Source organism: Bison bison, unplaced genomic scaffold (genome assembly GCF_000754665.1).
Source record: "Bison bison bison isolate TAMUID 2011002044 unplaced genomic scaffold, Bison_UMD1.0 scf7180017864498, whole genome shotgun sequence".
Classification (NCBI taxonomy): Eukaryota; Metazoa; Chordata; class Mammalia; order Artiodactyla; family Bovidae; genus Bison; species Bison bison.
This window is the reverse complement of record NW_011495057.1, coordinates 10,998,299-11,021,606: the sequence shown is the minus strand read 5'-3', so window position 1 is coordinate 11,021,606 and position 23,308 is coordinate 10,998,299. Positions and strand designations below refer to the sequence as shown.

The 23,308-nt window shown below is 40.5% G+C and overlaps 1 protein-coding gene across 1 annotated transcript in view; it reads right to left on the bottom strand.

Moving 5' to 3' along the window:
• RNF125 (ring finger protein 125, E3 ubiquitin protein ligase) overlaps positions 1 to 23,308 on the bottom strand; it is a 104,746-nt gene that overhangs the window by 2,269 nt on the left and 79,169 nt on the right. The window contains exons 2-4 of the mRNA XM_010828967.1: positions 16,710 to 16,863; positions 13,314 to 13,408; positions 9,913 to 10,003 (exon numbers count right to left, since the gene is read on the bottom strand). Of these exons, the coding sequence (XP_010827269.1) occupies positions 9,913 to 10,003; positions 13,314 to 13,408; positions 16,710 to 16,863 (340 nt within the window). The remainder of the gene's footprint in view (positions 1 to 9,912; positions 10,004 to 13,313; positions 13,409 to 16,709; positions 16,864 to 23,308) is intronic.

Here is a 23,308-nt window from a genome sequence, read left to right as displayed (position 1 = left end):
GAAAGCAAAGTGGAAAAAGGCAGGAAACCCTAAAAGGACCAGGCCTGCTTAGGCAACGGGAAAATGCTCAGTGAAGCTGGAGACAGGGCATGTTGTGGGCAGCCGCGGGAGGAGAGTTTGGAACAGTAAGTTGAAACCAGTACTAATCAACATACACTCTTCTGAGCAGCTCATGTGATTTCTGTTTGCCCCATATCGAGTCAGAGGAACAGAGATGACTAAGCCTTGGTCCCATGATTAAGGAGCTTTGAGACCAGTGGACAGGAAATCTACAGAAAACCTGGAATTTCAAGCAAAGTAGTTTTTGTCTTCAGTCTGATGTTAAAAGAGAACTAGTGGAGGCGTCAGACTTCAGGTGTATAGACAATTTAGTTGTGTGACTGAAGAGACTTTCACCAGAAAGACACTACAAAACAATGGGTGACAGTCTATACTACTTCAAAAATTTCTTCTGTTTCTTGAATTGGGGAATTTGACACAAGGAAGGAGAGGGTAAGAATAGGAAAGGGAAAGAAATGGTAAAGTGAGAGACTGATGATCATGACCTAAGTACCTAAGTGTTCACCTACACTCTCCCTAAGGTTGTTCTTGTTTAGTTGCTCGCTTGTGTCTGACTCTTTGCAACCCCATGGACTGCAGCACTCCAGGCTTCCCTGTCCTTCACCATCATTTGGAGCTTGCTCAAACTCATGTCTATTGAGTTGGTGATACCATCCAACCATCTCATCTTCTGTCATCCCCTTCTCCTTCTGCCTTCAATCTTTCCCAGCATCAGAGTCTTTTCTAATGAGTCAGCTCTTCGCATCAGGTAATCCAAGTATTGGAGCTCCAGCTTCAGCATCAGTCCTTCCAATGAATATTCAGAACTGATTTTCTTTAGAATGGACTGGTTGGATCTCCTTGCAGGCCAAGGGACTCTCAAGAGTCTTCTCCAACACCACAGTTCAAAAGCATCCATCCTTTGTTGCTCAGCCTTCTTTATGGACCAACTCTCACATCCGTACACGACTGCTGGAAAAACCATAGCTTTGACTGTACAGACCTTTGTTGGCAAAGCAATCTCTCTGCTTTTTAATATGCTATCTAGATTTGTCAGTTTGTCTTCCAAGGAGCAAACGTCTCTTAATTTGATGGCCGCAGTCACCATCTACAGTGATTTTGGAGCCCAAGAAAATAGAGTCTATCACTGTTTCCCCATCTATTTACCATGAAGTGATAGAACTGGATGCCATGATCTTCATTTTTCTGAATGTTGAGTTTTAAGCCAACGTTTTCACTCTCTTCTTTCACTTTCATCAAGGGGCTCTTTAGTTCCTCTTCGCTTTCTGCCATAAGGGTGGTCATATGCATATCTGAGATGATTGATATTTCTTCCGGCAATCTTGATTCCAGCTTGTGCTTTATCCAGTCTCAGATTTCTCATAATGTACTCTGCATATAAGTTAAATAACCAGGGTGACAATATACAGCCTTGACGTACTCCTTGCCCAGTTTGGAACCAGTCTGTAGTTCCATGTCCAGTTCTAACTGTTGCTTCTTGACCTGCATACAGATTTCTCAGGAGGCAGGTAAGGTGGTCTGCTATTCCCACCTCTTGAAGAATTTTCCACAGTTTGTTGTGATCCATACAGTCAAAGGCTTTGGTGTAGTGAATAAAGCAGAAGTAGATGTTTTTCTGGAACTCTTTTGCTTTTCCGATGGTCCAGTGGATGTTGGCAATTTGATCTCTGGTTCCTCTGCCTTTTCTAAATCCAGCTTGAACATCTGGAAGTTCATGGTTCATGTACTGCCTTGGAGAATTTTGAGCATTACTTTGCTAGCATATTAAGTGAATACAATTGTGTGGTAGTTTGAGCATTCTTTGACATTGCCTTTCTTTGGGATTGGAATGAAAACTGTGGCCACTGCTGAGTTTTCCAAATTTGCTGGCATACTGATTGCAGCACTTCCACAGCATGATCTTTTGGGATTTGAAATAGCTCAGCTGAATACAATCACCTCCACTAGCTTTGTTTGTAGTGATGCTTCCTAAGGCCCACTTGACTTCGCATTCCAGGATGTCTGGCTCTAGGTGAGTGATTACACCATCATGGTTATCTGGGTCATGAAGATCTTCTTTGTATAGTTCTTCTGTGTATTCTTGCCACCTCTTCTTAATATCTTCTGCTTCTGGTAGGTCCATACCATTTCTGTCCTTTACTGTGCCCATCTTTGCATGAAATATTCCCTGGGTATCTCTAATTTTCTTGAAGAGATCTCTAGTCTTTCCAATCTATTGTTTTCCTCTATTTCTTTGCATTGATTGCTGAGGAAGGCTTTCTTATCTCTCCTTGCTATTCTTCGGAACTCTGCACTCATATGGGTATATCTTTCCTTTTCTCTCTTGCCTTTCACTTCTCTTCTTTTCTCTTGTAAGGCCTCCTTACAAGAGAGGAGGCTACTTGTAAGGCCTCGTCAGACAACCATTGCCAATTTCCTAACATCAGGTCATCCTTTACTATCTCTCTTTACTCAGATATGCTCCCAGACCATACCACTATTAATAACCAACAATTTTACAGCATACATCAAAAGATACTGGCCTCAAAAAAACAGATTCATAGAGAAAAACTTACTGGTTACTAGTGGGGAGAAGGAAGTGGGGAGGAGCAACATAGAGGTAGGGGATTAAGAGATACAAACTATTATGTATCAAATAAGCTACAAGGATATATTGTATAACACAGGGAATATAGCTAATATTTTATAACTATAAATGGGTATAACCTTTACAAGTTGTGAATCACTATATTGTATACCTATAATTGTAACTTATATAACATTGTACACCAACTATACTTGAATTAAAAAAAAAAAGAGATGTTGGCCTCATCTCAGTATGGACTTGATCTGATGGTGAACGCAATGGGTAAATAACAGCCACCATATTAGAAGCTACCACCAACTTCAGTCCTTTGGAACATCTGTTACAATGGATATCCAGCTCTGTCTGTGGTTCAGATTAATCCCCACAGCAGCTCAGTCAATTGAAGAACACTTTTTATATAATGGTAAATACCATTTGGGGAAGAAGTTAAAGATAACTGAATCCAACACCAAAAGAAAAGAGTCATGCAATGAAAATAATTATGGGCAAATCTTCAACCAAAATTAAGGTACAAGATTGAACACCTAATAATAGGAGTTTGGAAGCAAATCTAATGAAGATTTTCTTCCTTCCAAAACATTTATGCATGTACGTTCCCACTGCTCCATCAAGCTACAGATATTCTGAATGCCCACAGTAGTAAATTGCTGTGGGGATTAGGGCTCAGCTTTTGTCAATGTAGTTTTTAATTTCAAACCAAACGAAGTCCTGTCCCTTCTCACAAGGAATGAATCTCAGGATCAAGGCAGAAAATAAAACTACCTTTGAACCTGGGTGGATGGAACTATGATTTTTACAATATCCTGTTTTTCATATCTCTATATCCTACTATAGCTAGGTTCTCCACCAAGAGCTGGACACGCAATGTTAAACAAAGAAATTATTAATAAATTCTATGGCTTCATGAAGCTATTAATTTGGAGGGAGAGACAGACACAAAATAAACACACAACATACAACTGTGATAAATGAGAAAAAAAGCAAGAGCTGAAAATAATTTTGGTGTCAGAGAACTGAGATTTAAGGTGAGTTCTGAAGGATAAATAAGAACCAACCACTGAAAGAAAACACTGGACAAAGAGGATAGCCAGAAAGTGGGGTTCTTGCTGAAATATCTTCCCTTAATATGATAAAATACTAAATTTCTCTCGAGTGGTCTCATAATTCAATCTGAAGCATGCTGTATCATTTGCCTCTTTTAAGTCTAATATTCCATAGATATACTTTCAAAAAAATGCAGCAGAATATAGTTAATTACTGTATCATGAAAAGGACTTGTTGAAACTTCTTGATGTTCTTAACCTACTACCCTAGTTTGCTTGAGCAACTCAGAAACAAAGGATTAGTTGCTTGTGGCTTGATTTTTGAATTATCTAATTCTATCTGGAAGGCAGAATCCTTTGCCCAAATCTCTAACTATCTTGAGACTACTTATATCTGCTAAGTCAGATGACATCACTGACCTTATCTGCAGGCAAACCTATCAATTCAGTCCTTTAAAGCAGTAATTCCTCCTTAAATGCTACATTCCATGCCAATCCAGAGGCAGTCTTGGACTCAACCCTCCTTGTCCAAGGACTTCCTTGGGGTATTTTCACATATGTGTCCCCATTAGTGCTGCCTCAGTGCTGCCACAGGATCTGCCTCCAGCCTTTTCATAACCACAGGTTTAATCTGACTTCTAGTGGCAAAGTGAAAGTCACTCAGTTGTGTCCGACTCTTTGTGACCCCATGTACCATAACCCACCATGCTCCTCCAAGCAAGAATACCTGAGTTGGTTGCCATTCCATTCTCCAGGGGATTTTGCCGATCCAGCAATAGAACCTTCATGTCCCAACTGCAAGCAGATTCTTTACTGTCTGAGCCACTGGGGATTGGGGCTTATCTTAACCTTGTACACTCAAGCATGAAACACTAACAGAGGAAACCTGAAGATCTTCTGTTCCAGTAACCACTTTTACACAGCCCTAGTGTTTTACAGAACCATGACTTTTCTGAACAATCTGCTCCTGCCTTAAGCCAAGGCAGCATCCTTTCCAGCTTGGGTTCCCCAACTGTGAGAGTATGCAGCTTCCTCTAGGAAATCTGCTCTAGCCTTGATTTGATATGGCTGCAAACATCACCCAGTACCCAAGCATCACCACCTGATTCTTTTACTACCCTGCAGTGCAAGATACCTGGGTTCAGTCCCTGGGTTGGGAAGATCCCCTGGAGAAGGGAACGGCTACTCACTCCAGTATTCTGGCCTGGAGAATTTCATGGACTGTATAGTCCATGGGGTCCACAAAGAGTTAGACATGATTGAGCGACTTTCACTTAGGCTTTTTAACTACTAAATTCCACAGGCAATCTGATCCCATGATTCCTGATTATTTCTGTCCTTACGGCAGTTTTCTTCAGTGACTTCTATGACCTCTAAATAATAGAAGACCCAGCTTCCACGGGCCACCTTCAATCTGATGGCCAAACTGAGCAGCACATGGACGGGATTTCTGCTGGAGTAGGTATACAGTACCAATGGATAGACAAGTAAGGTGCCTGCCCCGAATGGATGCTATAGTGCCGCCCACGGTCAAGAATGCCTAGCGTTCCTCCAGTCAGACCAGCACCTGGGCACTACTAGTCATGGCTCAGGCTGCGTTGATGATATCTCCTTCATAGGGTTGCTGGGGGAAGTTAAAGAGGCACTCAGTCAGTTCTGTTCAGTTGCTCAGTCATGTCTGACTCTTTGTGACCCCAAGGACTGCAAAATGCCAGGCTTCCTTGTCCTTCACCAACTCCCAGAGCGTATTCATGTCCATCGAGTCGGTGATGCCATCCAACCATCTCATTTGCTGTCGTCCCCTTCTCCTCCTGCCTTCAATCCTTCCCAGCATCAGGGTCTTACCAATGAGACAGTTCTTCACATCAGATAGCCAAAGTATTGAAGCTTCAGCTTCAACATCAGTCCTTTCAATGAATATTCAGAACTGATTTCCTTTAGAATGGACTGGTTGGATCTCCTTGCAGGCCAAGGGACTCTCAAGAGTCTTCTCCAACACCACAGTTCAAAAGCATCAATTGTTTGGTCTCAGCTTTCTTTATAGTCCAACTCTCACATCCATACATGACTACCGGAAAAACCATAGTCTTGACTAGACGGACCTTTGTTGGCAAAGTAATGTCTCTGCTTTTTAATATACTGTCTAGGTTGGTCACAGCTTTTCTTCCAAGGAGCAAGTGTCTTTTAATTTCATGGCTTCAGTCAACATCTGCAGTGATTTTGGAGCCCCCTAAAATAAAGACTACCACTGTTTCCATTGTTTCCCCATCCATTTGCCATGAAGTGATGGGACCGGATGCCATGATCTTCATTTCCTGAATGTTGAGTTTTAAGCCAACTTTTTCATTCACCTCTTTCACTTTCTTTAGTTCCTCTTCGCTTTCTGCCATAAGGGTGGTGTCATCTGAGTATCTGAGGTTATTGATATTTCTCCCAGCAATCATGATTCCAGCTTGTGCTTCTTCCAGCTCGGCATTTCACATAATATACTCTGCATATAAGTTAAATAACCAGGGTGACAATATACAGCCTTGACGTACTCCTTGCCCAATTTGGAACCAGTCTGTAGTTCCATGTCCAGTTCTAACTGTTGCTTCTTGACCTGCATACAGATTTCTCAGGAGGCAGGTAAGGTGGTCTGCTATTCCCACCTCTTGAAGAATTTTCCACAGTTTGTTGTGATCCACACAGTCAAAGGCTTTGGTATAGTGAATAAAGCAGAAGTAGATGTTTTTCTGGAACTCTCTTGCTTTTCTTGATGATCCAGTGGATGTTGGCAATTTGACCTCTGGCTCCTCTGCCTTTTCTAAAGCCAGCTTGAACATTTGGAAGTTCACGGTTCATGTACTGCCTTGGAGAATTTTGAGCATTACTTTGCTAGTGTGTGAGATGAGTACAATTGTGTGGTAGTTTGAGCATTCTTTGGCATTGCCTTTTTTTGGGATTGGAATGAAAACTGACCTTTTCCGGTCCTGTGGCCACTGCTGAGTTTTCCAAATTTGCTGGCACACTGAGTGCAGCACTTTCATAGTATCATGTTTTAAGATTTGAAATAGCTTAACTGGAATTCCATCACCTCCACAAGCTTTGTTCATAGTGATGCTTCCTAAGACCCACTTGACTTCACATTCCAGGATGTCTGGCTCCAGGTGAGTGATCATACCATCATGGTTATCTGGGTCATGAAGATCTTTTTTTGTATAGTTCTTCTGTGTATTCTTGCCACCTCTTCTTAATATCTTCTGCTTCTGGTAGGTTCATACCTTTTCTGTCCTTTATCGTGCTCATCTTTGAATGCAATATTCCCTTGGTATGTCCAATTTTCTTGAAGAGTCTTTCCCATTTTATTGTTTTCCTCTATTTCTCTGCATTGATCACTGAGGAAGGTTTTCTTATCTCTCCTTGCTGTTCTTTGGAACTCTGCATTCATATGGGTATATCTTTCCTTTTCTCCCTTGCCTTTCACTTCTCTTCCTTTCTCAGCTTTCTGTAAGGCCTCCTGAGACAACCATTTTGCCTTTTTGCATTTTTTTTCCTTGAGGATGGTCTTGATCACTGCCTTCTGTACAATGTCATGAACTTCCATCCACAGTTCTTCAGGTGCTGTGTCTATCAGATCTAATCCTGTGAATCTACTGTCACTTGCACTGTATAATCATAGGGGATTTGATTTAGGTCATACTTGAAGGGTCTAGTGGTTTTCCCTACTTTCTTCAATTTCAGTCTGAATTTTACAATAAGGAGTTCATGATCTGAGCCACAGTCAGCTCCTGGTCTTGTTTTTTTTTTTTTGACTGTACAGAGCTTCTCCATCTTCGGCTGCAAAGAAGACAATCAATCTGATTCTGGTATTGACCATCTGGTGATGTCCATGTGTAGAGTCTTCTTTTGTGTTGATGGAGAGTGTGTTTGCTATGACCAGTGCATTCTCTTAGCAAAACCCTGTTAGCCTTTTCCCTGCTTCATTTTGTGCTCCAAGGCCAAATTTGCCTGTTACTCCAGGTATCTCTTGACTTCCTACTTTTGCATTCCAGTCCCTTATAATGAAAAGGACATCTTTTTTGGGTGTTAGTTCTAGAAAGTCTTGTAGGTCTTCATAGAACCGTTCAACTTCAGCTTCTTCAGCATTACTAGTTGGGGCATAGACTTGGACTACTGTGATATTGAATGGTTTGCCTTGGAAACAAACAGATCATTTTGTTGTTTTTGAGCTTGCATACAATTACTGCATTTTGGACTCTTTTGTTCACTATGAGGGCTATTTTTTCTAAGAGATTCTTGCCCACAGTAGTAGATATAATGATCATCTGAGTTAAATTTCACTGAGTTTAAGAGGCACCCAGAATTCAGTATATCGGGAATTCCCCTGCAGTCCAGTGGTTATGACTTGGCACTTTCACTGCAGGGGCCCGGGTTTGTTCCCTGGTTGGAGAACTAAGATCCCTAAGCTGTGCACGTGACCAAAACAAACCAAAAGACAAACCAAGAAAACGCAGTATGTGGTAGTCATTACTATGCCATCTTAATGTTTTCTTTCTTCTTTTTTAAATATTTACTTATTTATTTGGCTGTACCAGCTCTTAGTTGTGGCATGTGGGACCTAGTTCCCTGACTAGGGATTGAATGCAGGCCCCCTACATTGGGAGCTCGGAGTCTTAGCCACTGGACCACCAGGGAAGTCCCCCAATGCTTTCTTCAAGCTTCGTCTAGGAAGGTACCCCAGGGACCAATCGTAAAACACCTCCTTAGCTCAGTTCATCCAAGGGCAACTTAAACAGGAAAAGCCCATGACAATCTCCGCTGTTCCCCCAACACATATCAAGCTCCTAGCTAGCCATTCCAAGAATCAAACCTCTGGACTATTAGGGTGAATAAAAAAAGACCTTTGACTGTGCTATGGGGCTTTTCTCTTGAACTTGCTAGTATAGGACAGGTGTTTATGCCCCAGAGCTAGACACTGGGCTTCAAACTGTAGCTCTGCTTACTTACCAGCTGTAAGACTTACCTTGTAAGACTTAACCTCTCTGAGTCTGAGTTTACCGTTGGTAAAATGGAAATAATAATCATCTCTATCTCATAGTATTGTTGTAAGTGCTATGTATCAATCATCTAATAAACTTACATTTAACCTCATCCACCTTCCAAAAGGATTTTATGAAAAAAAAAAAAAAAAAAAAAAACCTTTAAAACTCAAATTAAAAAAACCCCAAACTTTTACATATATGAAACACACACACACACACACACACACACATATACATATTTTAGTTCTGTTTAGAACCAAAATAAAATCCGAAATAATCTTCAAGGTATCATTTTACATCTGTTAATTTAAAAATAAATGTAACCCAATTTTGGCCAGGTTAAGGTGAAAGCAGTTTACTCATCAATTGCTGACACAAATATAAACTGACTCTAACTTTTTAGAATACGTTTTGAGTGTTAATTAAAGCTTGCACTCTTGGGCCCAAAAATATCAATCTATGGAATTTCCTCTTAAGAAAAAAATGACATAGAAAGAGAAGTTTAAACGTACAAGAATGTGAATGCAAATCCTAAAAACTGGCAGCAATTCAAATGTTAAAAACTAGTAAAATGGCCAAGTAAATGATGATGATCCATCACTACCCTGCCTTACCTCTCAACTATACAAAAATGAAAATTATAAGAGCCACATTGCAAAGCAGAACTAAAGTGCCAGGTTGAAAAGAAAAAAGGCAGCATTCACAATAGATCAAGGAAATGATAAGCAATATGCATTTTAATCTGTGAGCCTATTGATGAATATTCAGACTCTGAAATAAAATAATGAACTGATTAATAAAGGTGAATGACTTTCTACTTTTCATGTCTAGTGTATTATTGCCTTGATAACCATATTTGCATTATTAAAAAATGTTTCTCACTTAGGATGTGAGCACAGTTAGCATAGTAACATTAAATCTTAACTATGCATTTTAGATCTGCTTAGTTGATTATGCCCATGATTATCTGTAAGAGACAATGTTGTCTAATTTCATAAATGAAAGAGTAATTGCACACTGGTAATTCTTGTCAGTTTCAACTAGACACTTTCACATGGTGTTCATAGTCATAGAATCACTGTAACCTTGACACAAATTATCCTTTATGATATATCCATAAATAGAAGCCCATAAATGGATTTTCTAATGTGTATCAAATTTAGATACTGCAGAAATATATAGTAACATAATTTCTCACCACAGGTCTCCTTTCTGATCTGTGATGATTAATGCAATGATCCAGCAAACCGTCTTCATCCAATTCCTTCTGACAAAAAGGACATACACACCTGGAAATTGCACAGAACACAGATATTCCTGAAATTACTGATAATTAGACAGCAGTCACTTAGCTAGAGATAAAAAACAGAATGTAGGTGGATCTAGTTTCTAGTGCTCATTCTTTCGATTTCATATTCATTTTCCTATCCTGATAATAATCTTGGTGCCTAAATTTTTTCTCATGAGCAATGCAAATGTGTAACCTCACAGGGGCAGGACAGAGACACAGTTATAGTGTGCCTGAAGCACTTTATTTTCTTTGGAAGAAAAGTATACTCTGAGCACTCCATTAATGAGACACAGAGGATCATACCACCCAGCTGTATCTGTGTCACTTTTTCTGTCTCTTTTACTTCTTTTTCTAATTCAGGTAACATCTGAATTGGGTGTTACTTGTTCTCCAACCAGAATATCTGACGACACTGGCATATATAACCACAGATGTCAACTCACAGTTTTAGCATCCAGTGAAGAATGAAAAACAACTCACACTACCTTGTTACATCTTTCTGTGCACCTAGGAGTACCTGTCCTACGCATCTGTGTTGTCCAGTGGAACAGCTATTAGGTATGTGTCTACCGGGCACTTGAAACACAGTCAGTCCAAACTGAGATATGCTAGAAGTTTAAAATACACTCTGAATTTTGCAGGCTTTATATATAAAACGTCTCAATAATTTATATATTGATTACATGTTCAAAGGAGAATATTTTTAACCAGTTGAATAACATACATGAAAAATTAATTTCATTTGTTTTTACTTTTTGAATATTGCTTCCAGAGAATTTTAAATTACATGTGTTCTGTATTATATTTCCACTGCATAGTGCTGCCTTAAATTCTTAGGGACTATACGGAGGCTTGGAATTTTTCACTCATTTTCCATTATAGATATAACTTCTTGTTCCCCAAGACATGTATTCTGGATAGTTTCCTTGCATAAGAACTTAAAAAATTTGAATCATGTTATAAGTTCTATAAAGCAAAGATTTCTATATTAAATGCAAAGATTAATATATCTTGTAAGACTGATTAATCAACAACCCTTCTCATTTTGGTTATTTTAACTCTTTGTTATTTAATTCTAACTAGCAGGATAAATTAGTATTTATATGCTTTAAAATTTTCATATCAACTTTCCAATCAAACCACATGGTTCTTCAACTCGTTTGTTAGCCTTCCTTCCTACTGGTCCCTGGGGCCAGTCTAACAGAATCCAAACTCTTCTCACAATTTATAGGAGTATGGAATAAATATAATCCTATAATAAAAGGTGCATTTGCAAAGTAATCTCTAGAAAAACATCTAGACTTCTGGACTAGGAAATTTAAGATATATTTGAGTAGTATTTCTTTTTAAAAAAATTTTTGGCTGCATCGCACAGCTTATAGGATTTTAGCTCCCCAGCCAGGGATCAAACCTGAGCCCTTGGCAGTGATAGTGTAGAGTCCTAACCACTAGAGTGCTAGGGCATTCCCCTTTTTTATGTTTAAAAAAAATGTTTTTTATTGAAGTAGAGTTGATTTACACTGTCATGTTAGTTTCAGGCATATAGCACAATAATTCAGTTGTATATACATGTATATACATTCTTTTTCAGATTCTTTTCCTTGATAGATTATTACAAAATATTAAGCATTTTGTTCTGTGCTCAAGTGAAGAGGAACTAAAAAGCCTCTTGATGAAAGTGAAAGAGGAGAGTGAAAAAGTTGGCTTAAAGCTCAACATTCAGAAAACGAAGATCATGGCATCCGGTCCCATCGCTTCATGGGAAATAGATGGGGAAACAGTGGAAACAGTGTCAGACTATTTTTTTGGGCTCCAAAATCACTGCAAATGGTGACTGCAGCCATGAAATTAAAAGACGCTTACTCCTTGGAAGGAAAGTTATGACCAACCTAGATAGCATATTAAAAAGCAGAGGTCCGTTTAGTCAAGGCTATGGTTTTTCCAGTGGTCATGTATGGATGTGAAAGTTGGACTGTGAAGAAAGCTGAGCGCTGAAGAACTGATGCTTTTGAACTGTTGTGTTGGAGAAGACTCTTGAGAGTCCCTTGGACTGCAAGGAGATCCAACCAGTCCACCCTGAAGGAGATCAGTCCTGGGTGTACATTGAAAGGACTGATGCTAAAGCTGAAACTCCAATACTTTGGCTACCTCATGCAAAAAGTTGACTCATTGGAAAAGACCCTGATGCTGGGAGGGATTGGGGGCAGAAGGGGATGACAGAGGATGAGATGGCTGGATGGCATCACTGTCTCGATGGACATGAGTTTGAGTGAACTCTGGGAATTGGTGATGGACAGGGAGGCCTGGCGTGTTGCAATTCATGGGGTTGCAAAGAGTCGGACATGACTGAGCGACTGAATGAACTGATACATATAATTTCTTAAAATAAGCATAATTAACATTATCTTCAGGAGAGGAAAAGAAATTATACTGAATACCTCTACTAGATAGCTGAATTCATAGGAAGACTTAATGGTTTCAAAGCCATTATCTCCATTCAGTAGTACACAAAGCATTTCTCTATTTCTTCGGCAGAGGCAAACGTCAAACTTTGTAATTCCTCTGCCATTCAGAATAGTTGTTGTTCAGTTGCTAAGTTATGTCCAACTCTTTGCAACCCTCTGAACTGCAGCACGCCAGGCTCCCCCATCCTCCACTATCTCCTGGAGTTTTAATGACCTAGATTTGTTTCCTTCTTTTTTTTTTTTAAGAAAAAATATCAATATCCTCCATTACACCTACTCGCTGTCTCCATCCTTCCTCCAGCCCCATATAAGATTACCCAGCAAACAGGTTGTAGGATTCAGAATGCCTGCCCCACGCGTGTTCTTTCATGTTAGAATATATACTGAGATGTCACTTTGTCCCTTCTAAAGAGTAAGCAGGAAAATGAGAGGGAACGAGCTTGGAGACTGAGTAGTGGTGATGGAAAACTAAAGACAATAATCTCATAACCATCATCTGCTTCAGGACTCTTAGTCACAACACAGAGCCTAGCAGAAACTCAACAGTTCTGCTTTCTATTTCTGGATCTTCCTCCATATAAACTTGTCTGAGGAAGCTTCCCCAATCTCTCCAGTGTCCAGTTGGTTCTCCCCAAAGTTTTTAAAGCAGACAGAGCAAAAATTCTTTTGCAATTACTGCTATTAGTCATTGAAAACAAATGATTACTAATAAGAGGTATTATGATTAGGAGCCAAAACAACCATATACATATTTTCATAATAAAAGTGTTACGCTTTCCAGCCCGTTAAATTCTTTACAAGCATGTCAAATTTAGCATTAAACCAAAGTGTATAGAAGCAAACCTCGTTGTCGTCTCTCCAAGCTCTTGCAGTGGCCCGTACTTATCTATGTACTTCTGGCATGTTCTTGTGTGTGCCCTCATTTCACTGAGGCAAACCTATATGAAAGCAGATCAAAATAAGCTCACTGTTGAAAAGAGGCTCACTTCAGTCAATGAAGTCTTTTGTGACCCAACTTCACTGCTTTCTTATTTCAAATAAGGTCATAATGTGGGGTCAGTTGATTAAAAGGATGCAGTCAAGGTAATAGTTCAATCAATTTAAGGCATTATCAAGAATAACACTAATTTAAAATTTCTTTATAGTCAGAAGATCCGGGAGCTGAGTTCTTGAATTTGGTTCTTTTAGAAAGCATATGTTTTTCAAAGTGAAAAAATGTATATTACATCAAATTTACTTTTTTTGGATACTATTACCTAAATTAGTGATGGGAAGAAGGAAGAAAGAAAAAGAGCAAAAGGAAGGAAAGGGGGAAAAAAGTAAAAAGAGAGAGAAAAAAAAACAGAGAGAGATAAAAAGAATAAATAGATGGATTTTACAGATATCCGGAGTAAGTAAAAAGAAATCCTGTGCTTCAGGGAAAGATATAAATACCATGGCTTTATAATACATCCAGTAGCATTACATGAATTCACAATACACAGTATACTTAATGGCCCCATTAAGAGCAAATATAAAGGACAGCTCTTGCAGTCCATTTTTATGAAGGCAGAATAAAGAACCCTTGTCCTTCCAGATATACATTCAGAGATCCTAACCATGAGGGATCTGTTGCTGCATAGCACATATTCTACTAAATGTGTCATTAGAAACTCTGATAAGATCTTGTGCTAAAGGAAGCTTTGTTAGGGTTGTGGTAAGGTGGCCGACCCACCCTGCTTCATTTTGCCCAAGCTACGGAAGTTCAACCTCAAACATGAAATCTACCATCTCAAGGAAGCAGTCGTAACTGCTTCACAAAAGACAAAAATAAAAGCAAATGGAAACGTTAACAACAAATCCTTGCTTTATCCATCTAAAAAGATGTAAAAGCTAGGACCGATGTAGGCAGCTGTCTTAAAACAGACTGCTTTACAACATTTAACATCCAACTTTGCACATCAGTGCTCTCTCCTCTCCCTGTGACTTTCGTTAAGTCTCTTTCTTCTTTATAGTCCTTGATCAACATTCCTCATATAAATGTGGGGACTGTTTCCTGACAAGTGAATTGATAAATTCATAGGGTGTCTACCCCAGACACAAAACTGAAATCGGTTGTCAGTGGTGGCAGGAGTATAAGCCACTGTGCTTGCATTAAAGGTGTTTATATTCTAATAGAGGAAAAACAAACGAACAAAGGATGTGAAGACAAGTAGATAGGAAACCATTCAATATTGGGGACTGGGATACTCATGGAATGGACATCTGGCCAGGACTCACAGGAAGCAGAGTTGAGAATGCCTAATATTCCAGCAAGAAGAGACAGATGCAAAGAAATCTCCCAAAGGAAAGATCAAAATACTTGTGAATAATCAGAAATAGGGAGTGAAAAAAGGAAGCAGATTCTGACCCAGGATAATAGAGAGAATGCTCTTGTTTCTGACAGATACCAAAGAACTGGGTAACAGAATAATATGCTGAGTTTGAGTTTTTGCATGTTGAATTTTAAACGATGGCAAAATATCAAAATAAAAATAAGCAATACTGATTACTAAGAATGTGAAAAGCTATTGATTTTGAGCTATTGATTTTAGCATTCATTTCCACAGTGCTGAAATGAATCCCATCCAGTAACGCTAGTGGTAAAGAACCTGCCTGCCAATGCAGGAGATGAAAGGGATGCAGTTCAATCCCTGGGTCAGAAAGATGCCCTGGAGAAGGGAATGGCACCCCACTCCACTATTCTTGCCTGTAAAATCCCATGGACAGAGGAGCCTGGTGGGCTACCGTCGATGGGGTTGCAAGAGTCCGACACGACTGAGCATACAGTGCTAAAAGCCACTTGTGGTTTGTCTTTAATCTTTACAACCACCCTGTAACATGAACGTTATCTTTTCCCTCAATTTACAAAGACTCAAACAAAAACAGATTAATAATTTGCCCCAAATCACAAACAGTAAGTGAGAGAATTAGTGCTCAACCCTAAGATGTCTGACTCCAAAGACCATGCATAGATTCCGTAGTCACACAGCCATGAACAGATTTAGGTCTTACATAAATATTCAAAAAATGCATTTGAGCATTTACTATGTTCCAGCCACTACTCAAAGCTCTTGATACACAACCCAATAAAACAGACACAATCCTTACCCTCATGAAATCTGGTGGGGATAATGGATAATGGACATTAAACTTAAGTCACAAAAGCACAATTACAAATGGTGATAAGTGCTATAAAGGGAAAGCACAGAGTGCTAAGAGAAAGTGTTTAAGAGATTATAACTTAGATGAACAAGCAAGAAAGGTTCTCTAAGAAATTGAGATCCTCAGTATATGATCGCCCTTTTGATCTCTAGACAGGTAATATCTAGATATAGTCCCCTTAGCAGTTCAAATGTAATGTATGTAAAACTTAAAACTTAACTCTGTAGATTCTTCTCTAAATTTACTCCCCATATTAGCATTTTCACCTACTCATCTCAGAAACTTGGGAGGCATCTTTGACACCTCACTCTTATGCACCCCCCACATCCAGCTTCTTACCAATTTTCTTCAATCCCTCTCTTAAGTACACCCTGAAACAACCTCTTATTCCATACCTAATGCTTTTACGCTAACCCAGCTTCCTAACCACTTATCCTAAAGGCCACTAAACTGACTCCACCAATTCTGCTTTTGCCCCCTCCAAACCATTCTCCATGCACATGCCTGAGTCAGAGCTTAAAAATATAAACCTGATCAAAAGCTTACACTTTTTCTATGACACCCTATGGCATTTAAGATAAAATCTAGAACCTTTGACACAGCTTCTAAGACCTCACATGATCTAACCAGACTAGTATAGTATCAACGGAGCAAAACAGTAAGAGGGAGGCAGCAGCCAACAGAGATAACTACTGCAAAGCCCAGAGCAGCAGAGATGGAATTACGCCACTGGGCTTGAAAATAAAGCTATGCACTGGGCGGGCTACAGTAACATAATAGAGGCCACATAATAAGGGGTGAGGGGAGTAATGGGAAGGGAGGAAATGGAGGTGGTCGATGAAAGCATTTGAGAAATTAGGTGATGGTGGGCATCAGGTGACGGCTCTCCTGCAGTCCATACTTATAAAACTGGAGGACAGGAAGAGGAGAGACTGAGACAATACACTCTGAAATCTGAGTAGGATGAGGTCAAAGGCAGAGGTGAAATGACTAGCTGTCTAACAATTTTCTCAGCGGTCTAAGCTGGTAACTATGAGCAAAGGCAGGGTGACATACCAGAGTGTCACATTCGGTGCAATTCCGGAACTCGGATTTCATTCTCTTGGCGACATCAGCTGCTGGAACTCCTTCGGAAGGAAGATAGGCCCGGCAGTAAGGACAGGTCCACTTATTGTTCTTTAGACTGGTAGCGATGCAAGAACGGCAGAATCTACAGGACACAAATCAAGAACACGTCACTCTCCTTGACAGGAATTAAGGAGCCACCACTGGGAGTTCATGTGTGGAAACTGTATTTTAATGACACCTCGGATACTAAGAGCAGTTCTGCCAAGTGGAAGCTCCATCTACACTATTATAAAATAGATAACAGATGAGAACCTATTGAACAGCTCTGGGAACTCTACTCAGCACTCTGTAGTGACCTAAATGGGAAAGAAATCCAAAAAAGAGGGGATACATGCATACAGACAGCTGATTCACTCTGCTGTACAGCAGAAACTAACATAACATTGTCAATCAACTATACTCTAATAAAAATTAATTATTAGAAAAAAAAAAGAGAGAGCTCCATTTGCATCCTACACTTGCTGGAAAGTCTCTTTATCTTCCCTGTGGGTCACAGGTTCTCACCACATGTGCTAGACACACAACAGGTGACAGGCAAGGTGGTCAAACAGCCTTCTTATAAACAGAATTCAAACTATAACTCAAATATCACTCAGCCACAAAAAAGAATGAAATAATGCCATCTGCAGCAACATGGATAGATCTAGAGGTAATCCTACTAAGTCAGACAGAGAAAGACAAATATCATATGATACCATTTATATGTGGAATCTAAAAAAAATGATACAGATAACTCATTTACAAAGCAGACTCACAGACATAGAAAACAAATTTGTGGTTACCAAAGGGGAAAGGGAGAGGGAGGGGCAAATTAGGAGCTTGGGATTAACAGATAAAAACTACTACACACAAAATAGATAAGCAACAAGGATCTATTGTATAGCACAGGGAATTATATTCAATATCTTATAATAACCTATTGATATAATAGAAAATAATCTGAAAAAGAATCTATATATCTGTATGTATCTATGTACAAATGAATCACTTTGCCTACACTTGCCTACACTTTGCCTACACCTGCCATTTCCTTCTTCAGAAGTGAAAGTTGCTCAGTCGTGTCCAACTCTTTGCGACCCCATGGACTATACAGTCCATGGAATTCTCGAAACCAGAATACTGGAGTGAGTAGCCTTTCCCTTCTCCAGGGGATCTTCCCAACTCAGGATCGAATCCAGGTCTCCTGCATTGCAGGTGGATTCTTTACCAGCGGAGCCACAAGGGAAGCCCACTGAAACTAACACAACATTATAAATCAACTACATTAAAAAAAAAAAACCCTATAACTCAAAGGATATCTAACATCATTTTCTTTTCTTTAATCTTGCTAAGTCGCTTCAGTCGTGTCCGACTCTGTGTGACCCCATAGACGGCAGCCCATGAGGCTGCCCCGTCCCTGGGATTCTCCAGGCAAGAACACTGGAGTGGGTTGCCATTTCCTTCTTCAATGCATGAAAGTGAAAAGTGAAAGTGAAGTCGCTCAGTCCTGTCCGACTCTTAGAGACCCCATGGACTGCAGCCCACCAGGCTCCTTCATCCATGGGATTTTCCAGTCAAGAGTGCTGGAGTGGGGTGCCATTGCCTTCTCCGTTCTTTAATCTTATTTTACCTTAAAATTTGTGTGTCGGGGGAGAGGGGTAATAGATCTTTGTTTTGTGGGTTTTTGTGTGTTAGATAAGGAACTAACAAGTTGAAGTGGTAAAAATACCAGACACATTATAAGTATTCATAATTTTAAACTCATCCTCAGATATAGACAATTACCTAATCAAAATTACCACTATTAGGAATGTCCTCCATGTCAAGAAATACATTCTCTGGTTTTCTCAAAGATAATCTTGACAAAATATTAACATAATGAACAGAATTCACACATAATCTTGACCTATTTATGGGAACTGTTGACGATTAAGTGCACACAGAGTAAAAGTGAGCATTTCAATAGGTTATACACATTAGCATGATTTGATAGCTCTTAACTCAGTGTGTAATATCTACTTGGGAATATTAATATACAGCAGAAGTTAAGCTCTTCAAGGTTTAAGTAAACTATACATACTGAAAAGTTCATGTATCATAGGTACACAATTCAAGGAAATTTCACAAACAAAATTCGCAAATATATTAGCCATTGTGTGCATGTGTTTAGTCGTGTCCCACTCTGCGACCCCATGGACTGTAGCCCACAAAGTTCCTCTGTCCATGGGATTTCCCAGGCAAGGATGCTGGAGTTGGCTGCCATTTCCTTCTCAAGGAGATCTTCCTGATCCAGAGAGCAAACCCACATCTCCTGTATTGGCAGGTGGATTCTGTGCCACCTGGGAAGTCCCATTATTAGTCATTGTGATTAGCCATTACTGATTCTTGAAAGTATTCTCTTCTCCCTCTGTGATAAAACCCTAACATACACGCAGAGAATACTTATGTCTGCACTGTTCCTAAGGCATTTGCTTGATGCTTTTCCAGTGGTCATGTATGGATGTGAGAGTTGGACTATAAAGAAAGCTGAGGGCCAAAGAATTGATGCCATTGAACTGTGGTGTTGGAGAAGAGTCCTGAGAGTCCCTTGGACTGCAAGGAGATCCAACCAGTCCATTCTGAAGGAGATCAGTCCTGGGTGTTCATTGGAAGGACTGAGTTGAAGGTGAAACTCCAATAGTTTAGCCACCTCATGGGAAGAGTTGACTCACTGGAAAAGACTCTGATGCTGGGAGGGATTGGGGGCAGGAGAGGAAGGGGACGACAGAGTATGAGATGGTTGGATGGCATCACCAACTCGATGGACATGGGTTTGGGTGGACTCCGGGGGTTGGTGATGGACAGGGAGGCCTGGTGTGCTGCAGTCCACGGGGTCACAAAGAGTCGGACATGACTGAGCGACTGAAGTGCACTGAACTGAACTACGCCTGCCCAGCACCCATTTCCCCTTACTCTTACCACAGCATCCTGATTTTGCTCTGCAGGACCCACCCCTCTTATATGAGATACAAACTGGTGGGACCCCAATCCAGGTGCCCACAATCCCTTGCTGAAGGCAGAGCACCTGATGTCGACCAGACTAAGTGAGTAAACCGTCTCCCTGGGAGACGCGTGCTAAACAGTGACATATGAGCTGATTCAGCAATAACTTGATGGGACTGCCCTGTTCTTTATATACAACCCTGGATCTGCCTGGGCTCCTACCCTTTTCTTCTTTTTGTTACTAATGTTGTTTGGAAACTTTATGTTTTGATATAATTTCAAACAAAATTTTTTTTAAACGCTGTGCCCTGAGGCATGCAAGCTGTTAGTTCCCCAACCAGGGATTGAACCGGTGACTCCCGCATTGGGAGCATGGAGTATTAACCACTGGACCGCCAAGGAAGTCCCCATAATTTCAAATTTGATACACTGCTTTTTATTTACAAAGTTTATAACAGACCTTAACTCATTTAACCTTAACAACCCCCTAAGAAAGATCATTATTTCGTTTACAGATGAGCAAACTGTGGTACATACTGGTTGTTACTTCTATAAAGTCACAGCTACAGAAAGTGCCTGAACTTGGTTAGTCTTAAGCTGGGTTTTCTTTTTCTTTTTTCTATTAAGTGGCAGTGTTCAGTGCTATAGAATTTTATTATTTTCTGTTGACCAATCGTGGTATGATGGTATTAAATGAATAATAGTTACATAATCACAGCAGAGTACATCATGAGAAACGCTGGGCTGGAAGAAGCACAAGCTGGAATAAAGATTGCCGGGAGAAATATCAATAACTTCAGATATGCAGATGACACCACCCTTATGGCAGAAAGTGAAGAGGAATGAAAAAGCCTCTTGATGAAAGTTAAAGTGGAGAGTGAAAAAGTTGGCTTAAAGCTCAACATTCAGAAAACGAAGATCATGGCATCTGGTCCCATCACTTCATGGCAAATAGGTGGGGAAACAGTGGAAACAGTGTCAGACTTTATTTTTCTGGGCTCCAAAATCACTGCAGATGGTGACTGCAGCCATGAAATTAAAAGACGCTTACTCCTTGGAAGGAAAGTTATGACCAACCTAGATAGCATATTCAAAAGCAGAGACATTACTTTGCCAACAAAGGTCCATCTAGTCAAAGCTATGGTTTTTCCAGTGGTCATATATGGATGTGAGAGTTGGACTGTGAAGAAGGCTGAGCGCCAAAGAATTGATGCTTTTAAACTGTGGTGTTGGAGAAGACTCTTGAGAGTCCCTTGGACTGCAAGGAGATCCAACCAGTCCATTCTGAAGATCAGCCCTGGGATTTCTTTGGAAGGAATGATGCTAAAGCTGAAACTCCAGTACTCTGGCCACCTCATGCAAAGAGTTGAGTCATTGAAAAGCCTCTGATGCTGGGAGGGATTGGGGGCAGGAGGAGAAGGGGACGACAGAGGATGAGATGGCTGGATGGAATCACTGACTCGATGTACGTGAGTCTCCCGGACTTGGTGAACTCTGGGAGTTGGTGATGGACAGGGAGGCCTGGCATGCTGTGATTCATGGGGTTGCAAAGAGTCGGACACGACTGAGCGACTGAACTGAATCACAACGGTAAAAGATGTTTAGGTGTTTATCAGTTTTCACAACCAACACTCAGACAAAAAAAATAAAAGATCATTACAATTGGGAGCCATAAGGGAAACATGGTTAACTTAACAATATAAAATAATTACATACAATTTGGGAAGTAGAATGATGTGGTAAGTGAAGTGCATACATGCACAAGTTTTCATCCACACTGCCAGTCTATGTCTTTTGGTTGGTGCATTTAATTAATTTACCTTTAAGGTAATTACTGATTTGTATGATCCTATTACCATTTTCTCTATAGTTTTGGTTTTATTTTTTGTAGGTATCTTCCTTGGTTTTCTGACTCAAAAATTCAGTAACCTATCTTTGCACAGCCACAGCTGCCCTTCTTGGAAAGAGCAATACTTTCGTAATCAAAAGATCTAAGTCCTCTACTGTCTTTTACTTCTGTCTGCCTCAGGTGATTAACTGTAAGTTCTATGGCACAATGTTCTTAGCTTTTCCTTGTGTCCCTAAGGATTGGTTCTCAAAGTGTAAGAGTATTACAAACAACAGTTCAAATGCTCAACTCATAATTAACATTTCTAATGAACACTTAAGGTTCTGGCAGGAATTCTTTGTCTACATGATTTAGGAGCAAACAGGTAACATTGTGTTTCTTGTCAACTAAAAGTCACCCCCTCTTTGCTCACACTGATTTGAGTTTTGCACAAACAGAATACAAACAGAAGATGAATACTGGTGCCAAGCTCCATGGTGGGCACTGGTCACATTACCTCACTTCACTCTTGGAGTAATGCTAAATGCTCCTCTTTCTCTCTACCCTGACTGATGGCAAATTGAGGTTCAGAGAGGTGTTAACAACTTGCTGAGGTCACACAGCTGTGAAGACAGTAGTGAGTTGTTTTTTGGGTGTCTTTTGCCAGTAGCACAGCTTGTGGGATCTTAGTTCCCTGACCCGGGATTGAACCAGAGCCCCTGGCAGTGAAAAGGCAGAGTCCTAACCACCAAACTGCCAGGGAATTCCTAAGATAGTAATGCTTTTTATCCTCAAGCAGTTTTGGGAGAGGCTCAAAGTTTGTAGTCTTTTTAAAGACCCTTGGGCTTCCCAGGTGGCACTAGTGGTAAAGAACCCGCCTGCCACCGCAGGAGATATAAGAGATGTGGGTTCAATCCTTGGGTCATCCCCTGGAGAAGGAAATGGCAACTCACTCCAGTATTCTGACCTGGAGAATCCCATGGACAGAGGAGCCTGGTGGGTTACAGTCCAGTCAGACACGACTGAAGCGACTTAGCATGCGTGACAAGTAGAAGCAGCAAAGCTATGAGATCACTGATTGCTGTACCTGCATAAGCCGGGTGGGCATTCAGTTCAGTTAAGTTCAGTCGCTCAGTCGTGTCCGACTCTTTGCGACCCCATGAATTGCAGCACGCCAGGCCTCCCTGTCTATTATCAACTCCGGGAGTTCACTCAGACTCACGTCCATTGAGTCAGTGCTGCCATTCAGCCATCTCATCCTCTGTCGTCCCCTTCTCCTCCTGCCCCCAATCCCTCCCAGCATCAGAGTCTTTTCCAATGAGTCAACTCTTCGCATGAGGTGGCCAAAGTACTGGAGTTTCAGCTTTAGCATCATTCCTTCCAAAGAAATCCCAGGGCTGATCTCCTTCAGAGTGGACTGGCTGGATCTCCTTGCAGTCCAAGGGACTCTCAGGAGTCTTCTCCAACACCACAGTTCAAAAGCATCAATTCTTCGGCGCTCAGCCTTCTTCACAGTCCAACTCTCACATCCATATATGACCACAGGAAAAACCATAGCCTTGACTAAATGGACCTTTGTTGGCAAAGTAATGTCTCTGCTTTTTAATATGTTATCTAGGTTGGTCATAACTTTCCTTCCAAGGAGTAAGCATCTTTTAATTTCATGGCTGCAGTCACCATCTGCAGTGATTTTGGAGCCCAGAAAAATAAAGTCTGACACTGTTTCCACTGTTTCCTC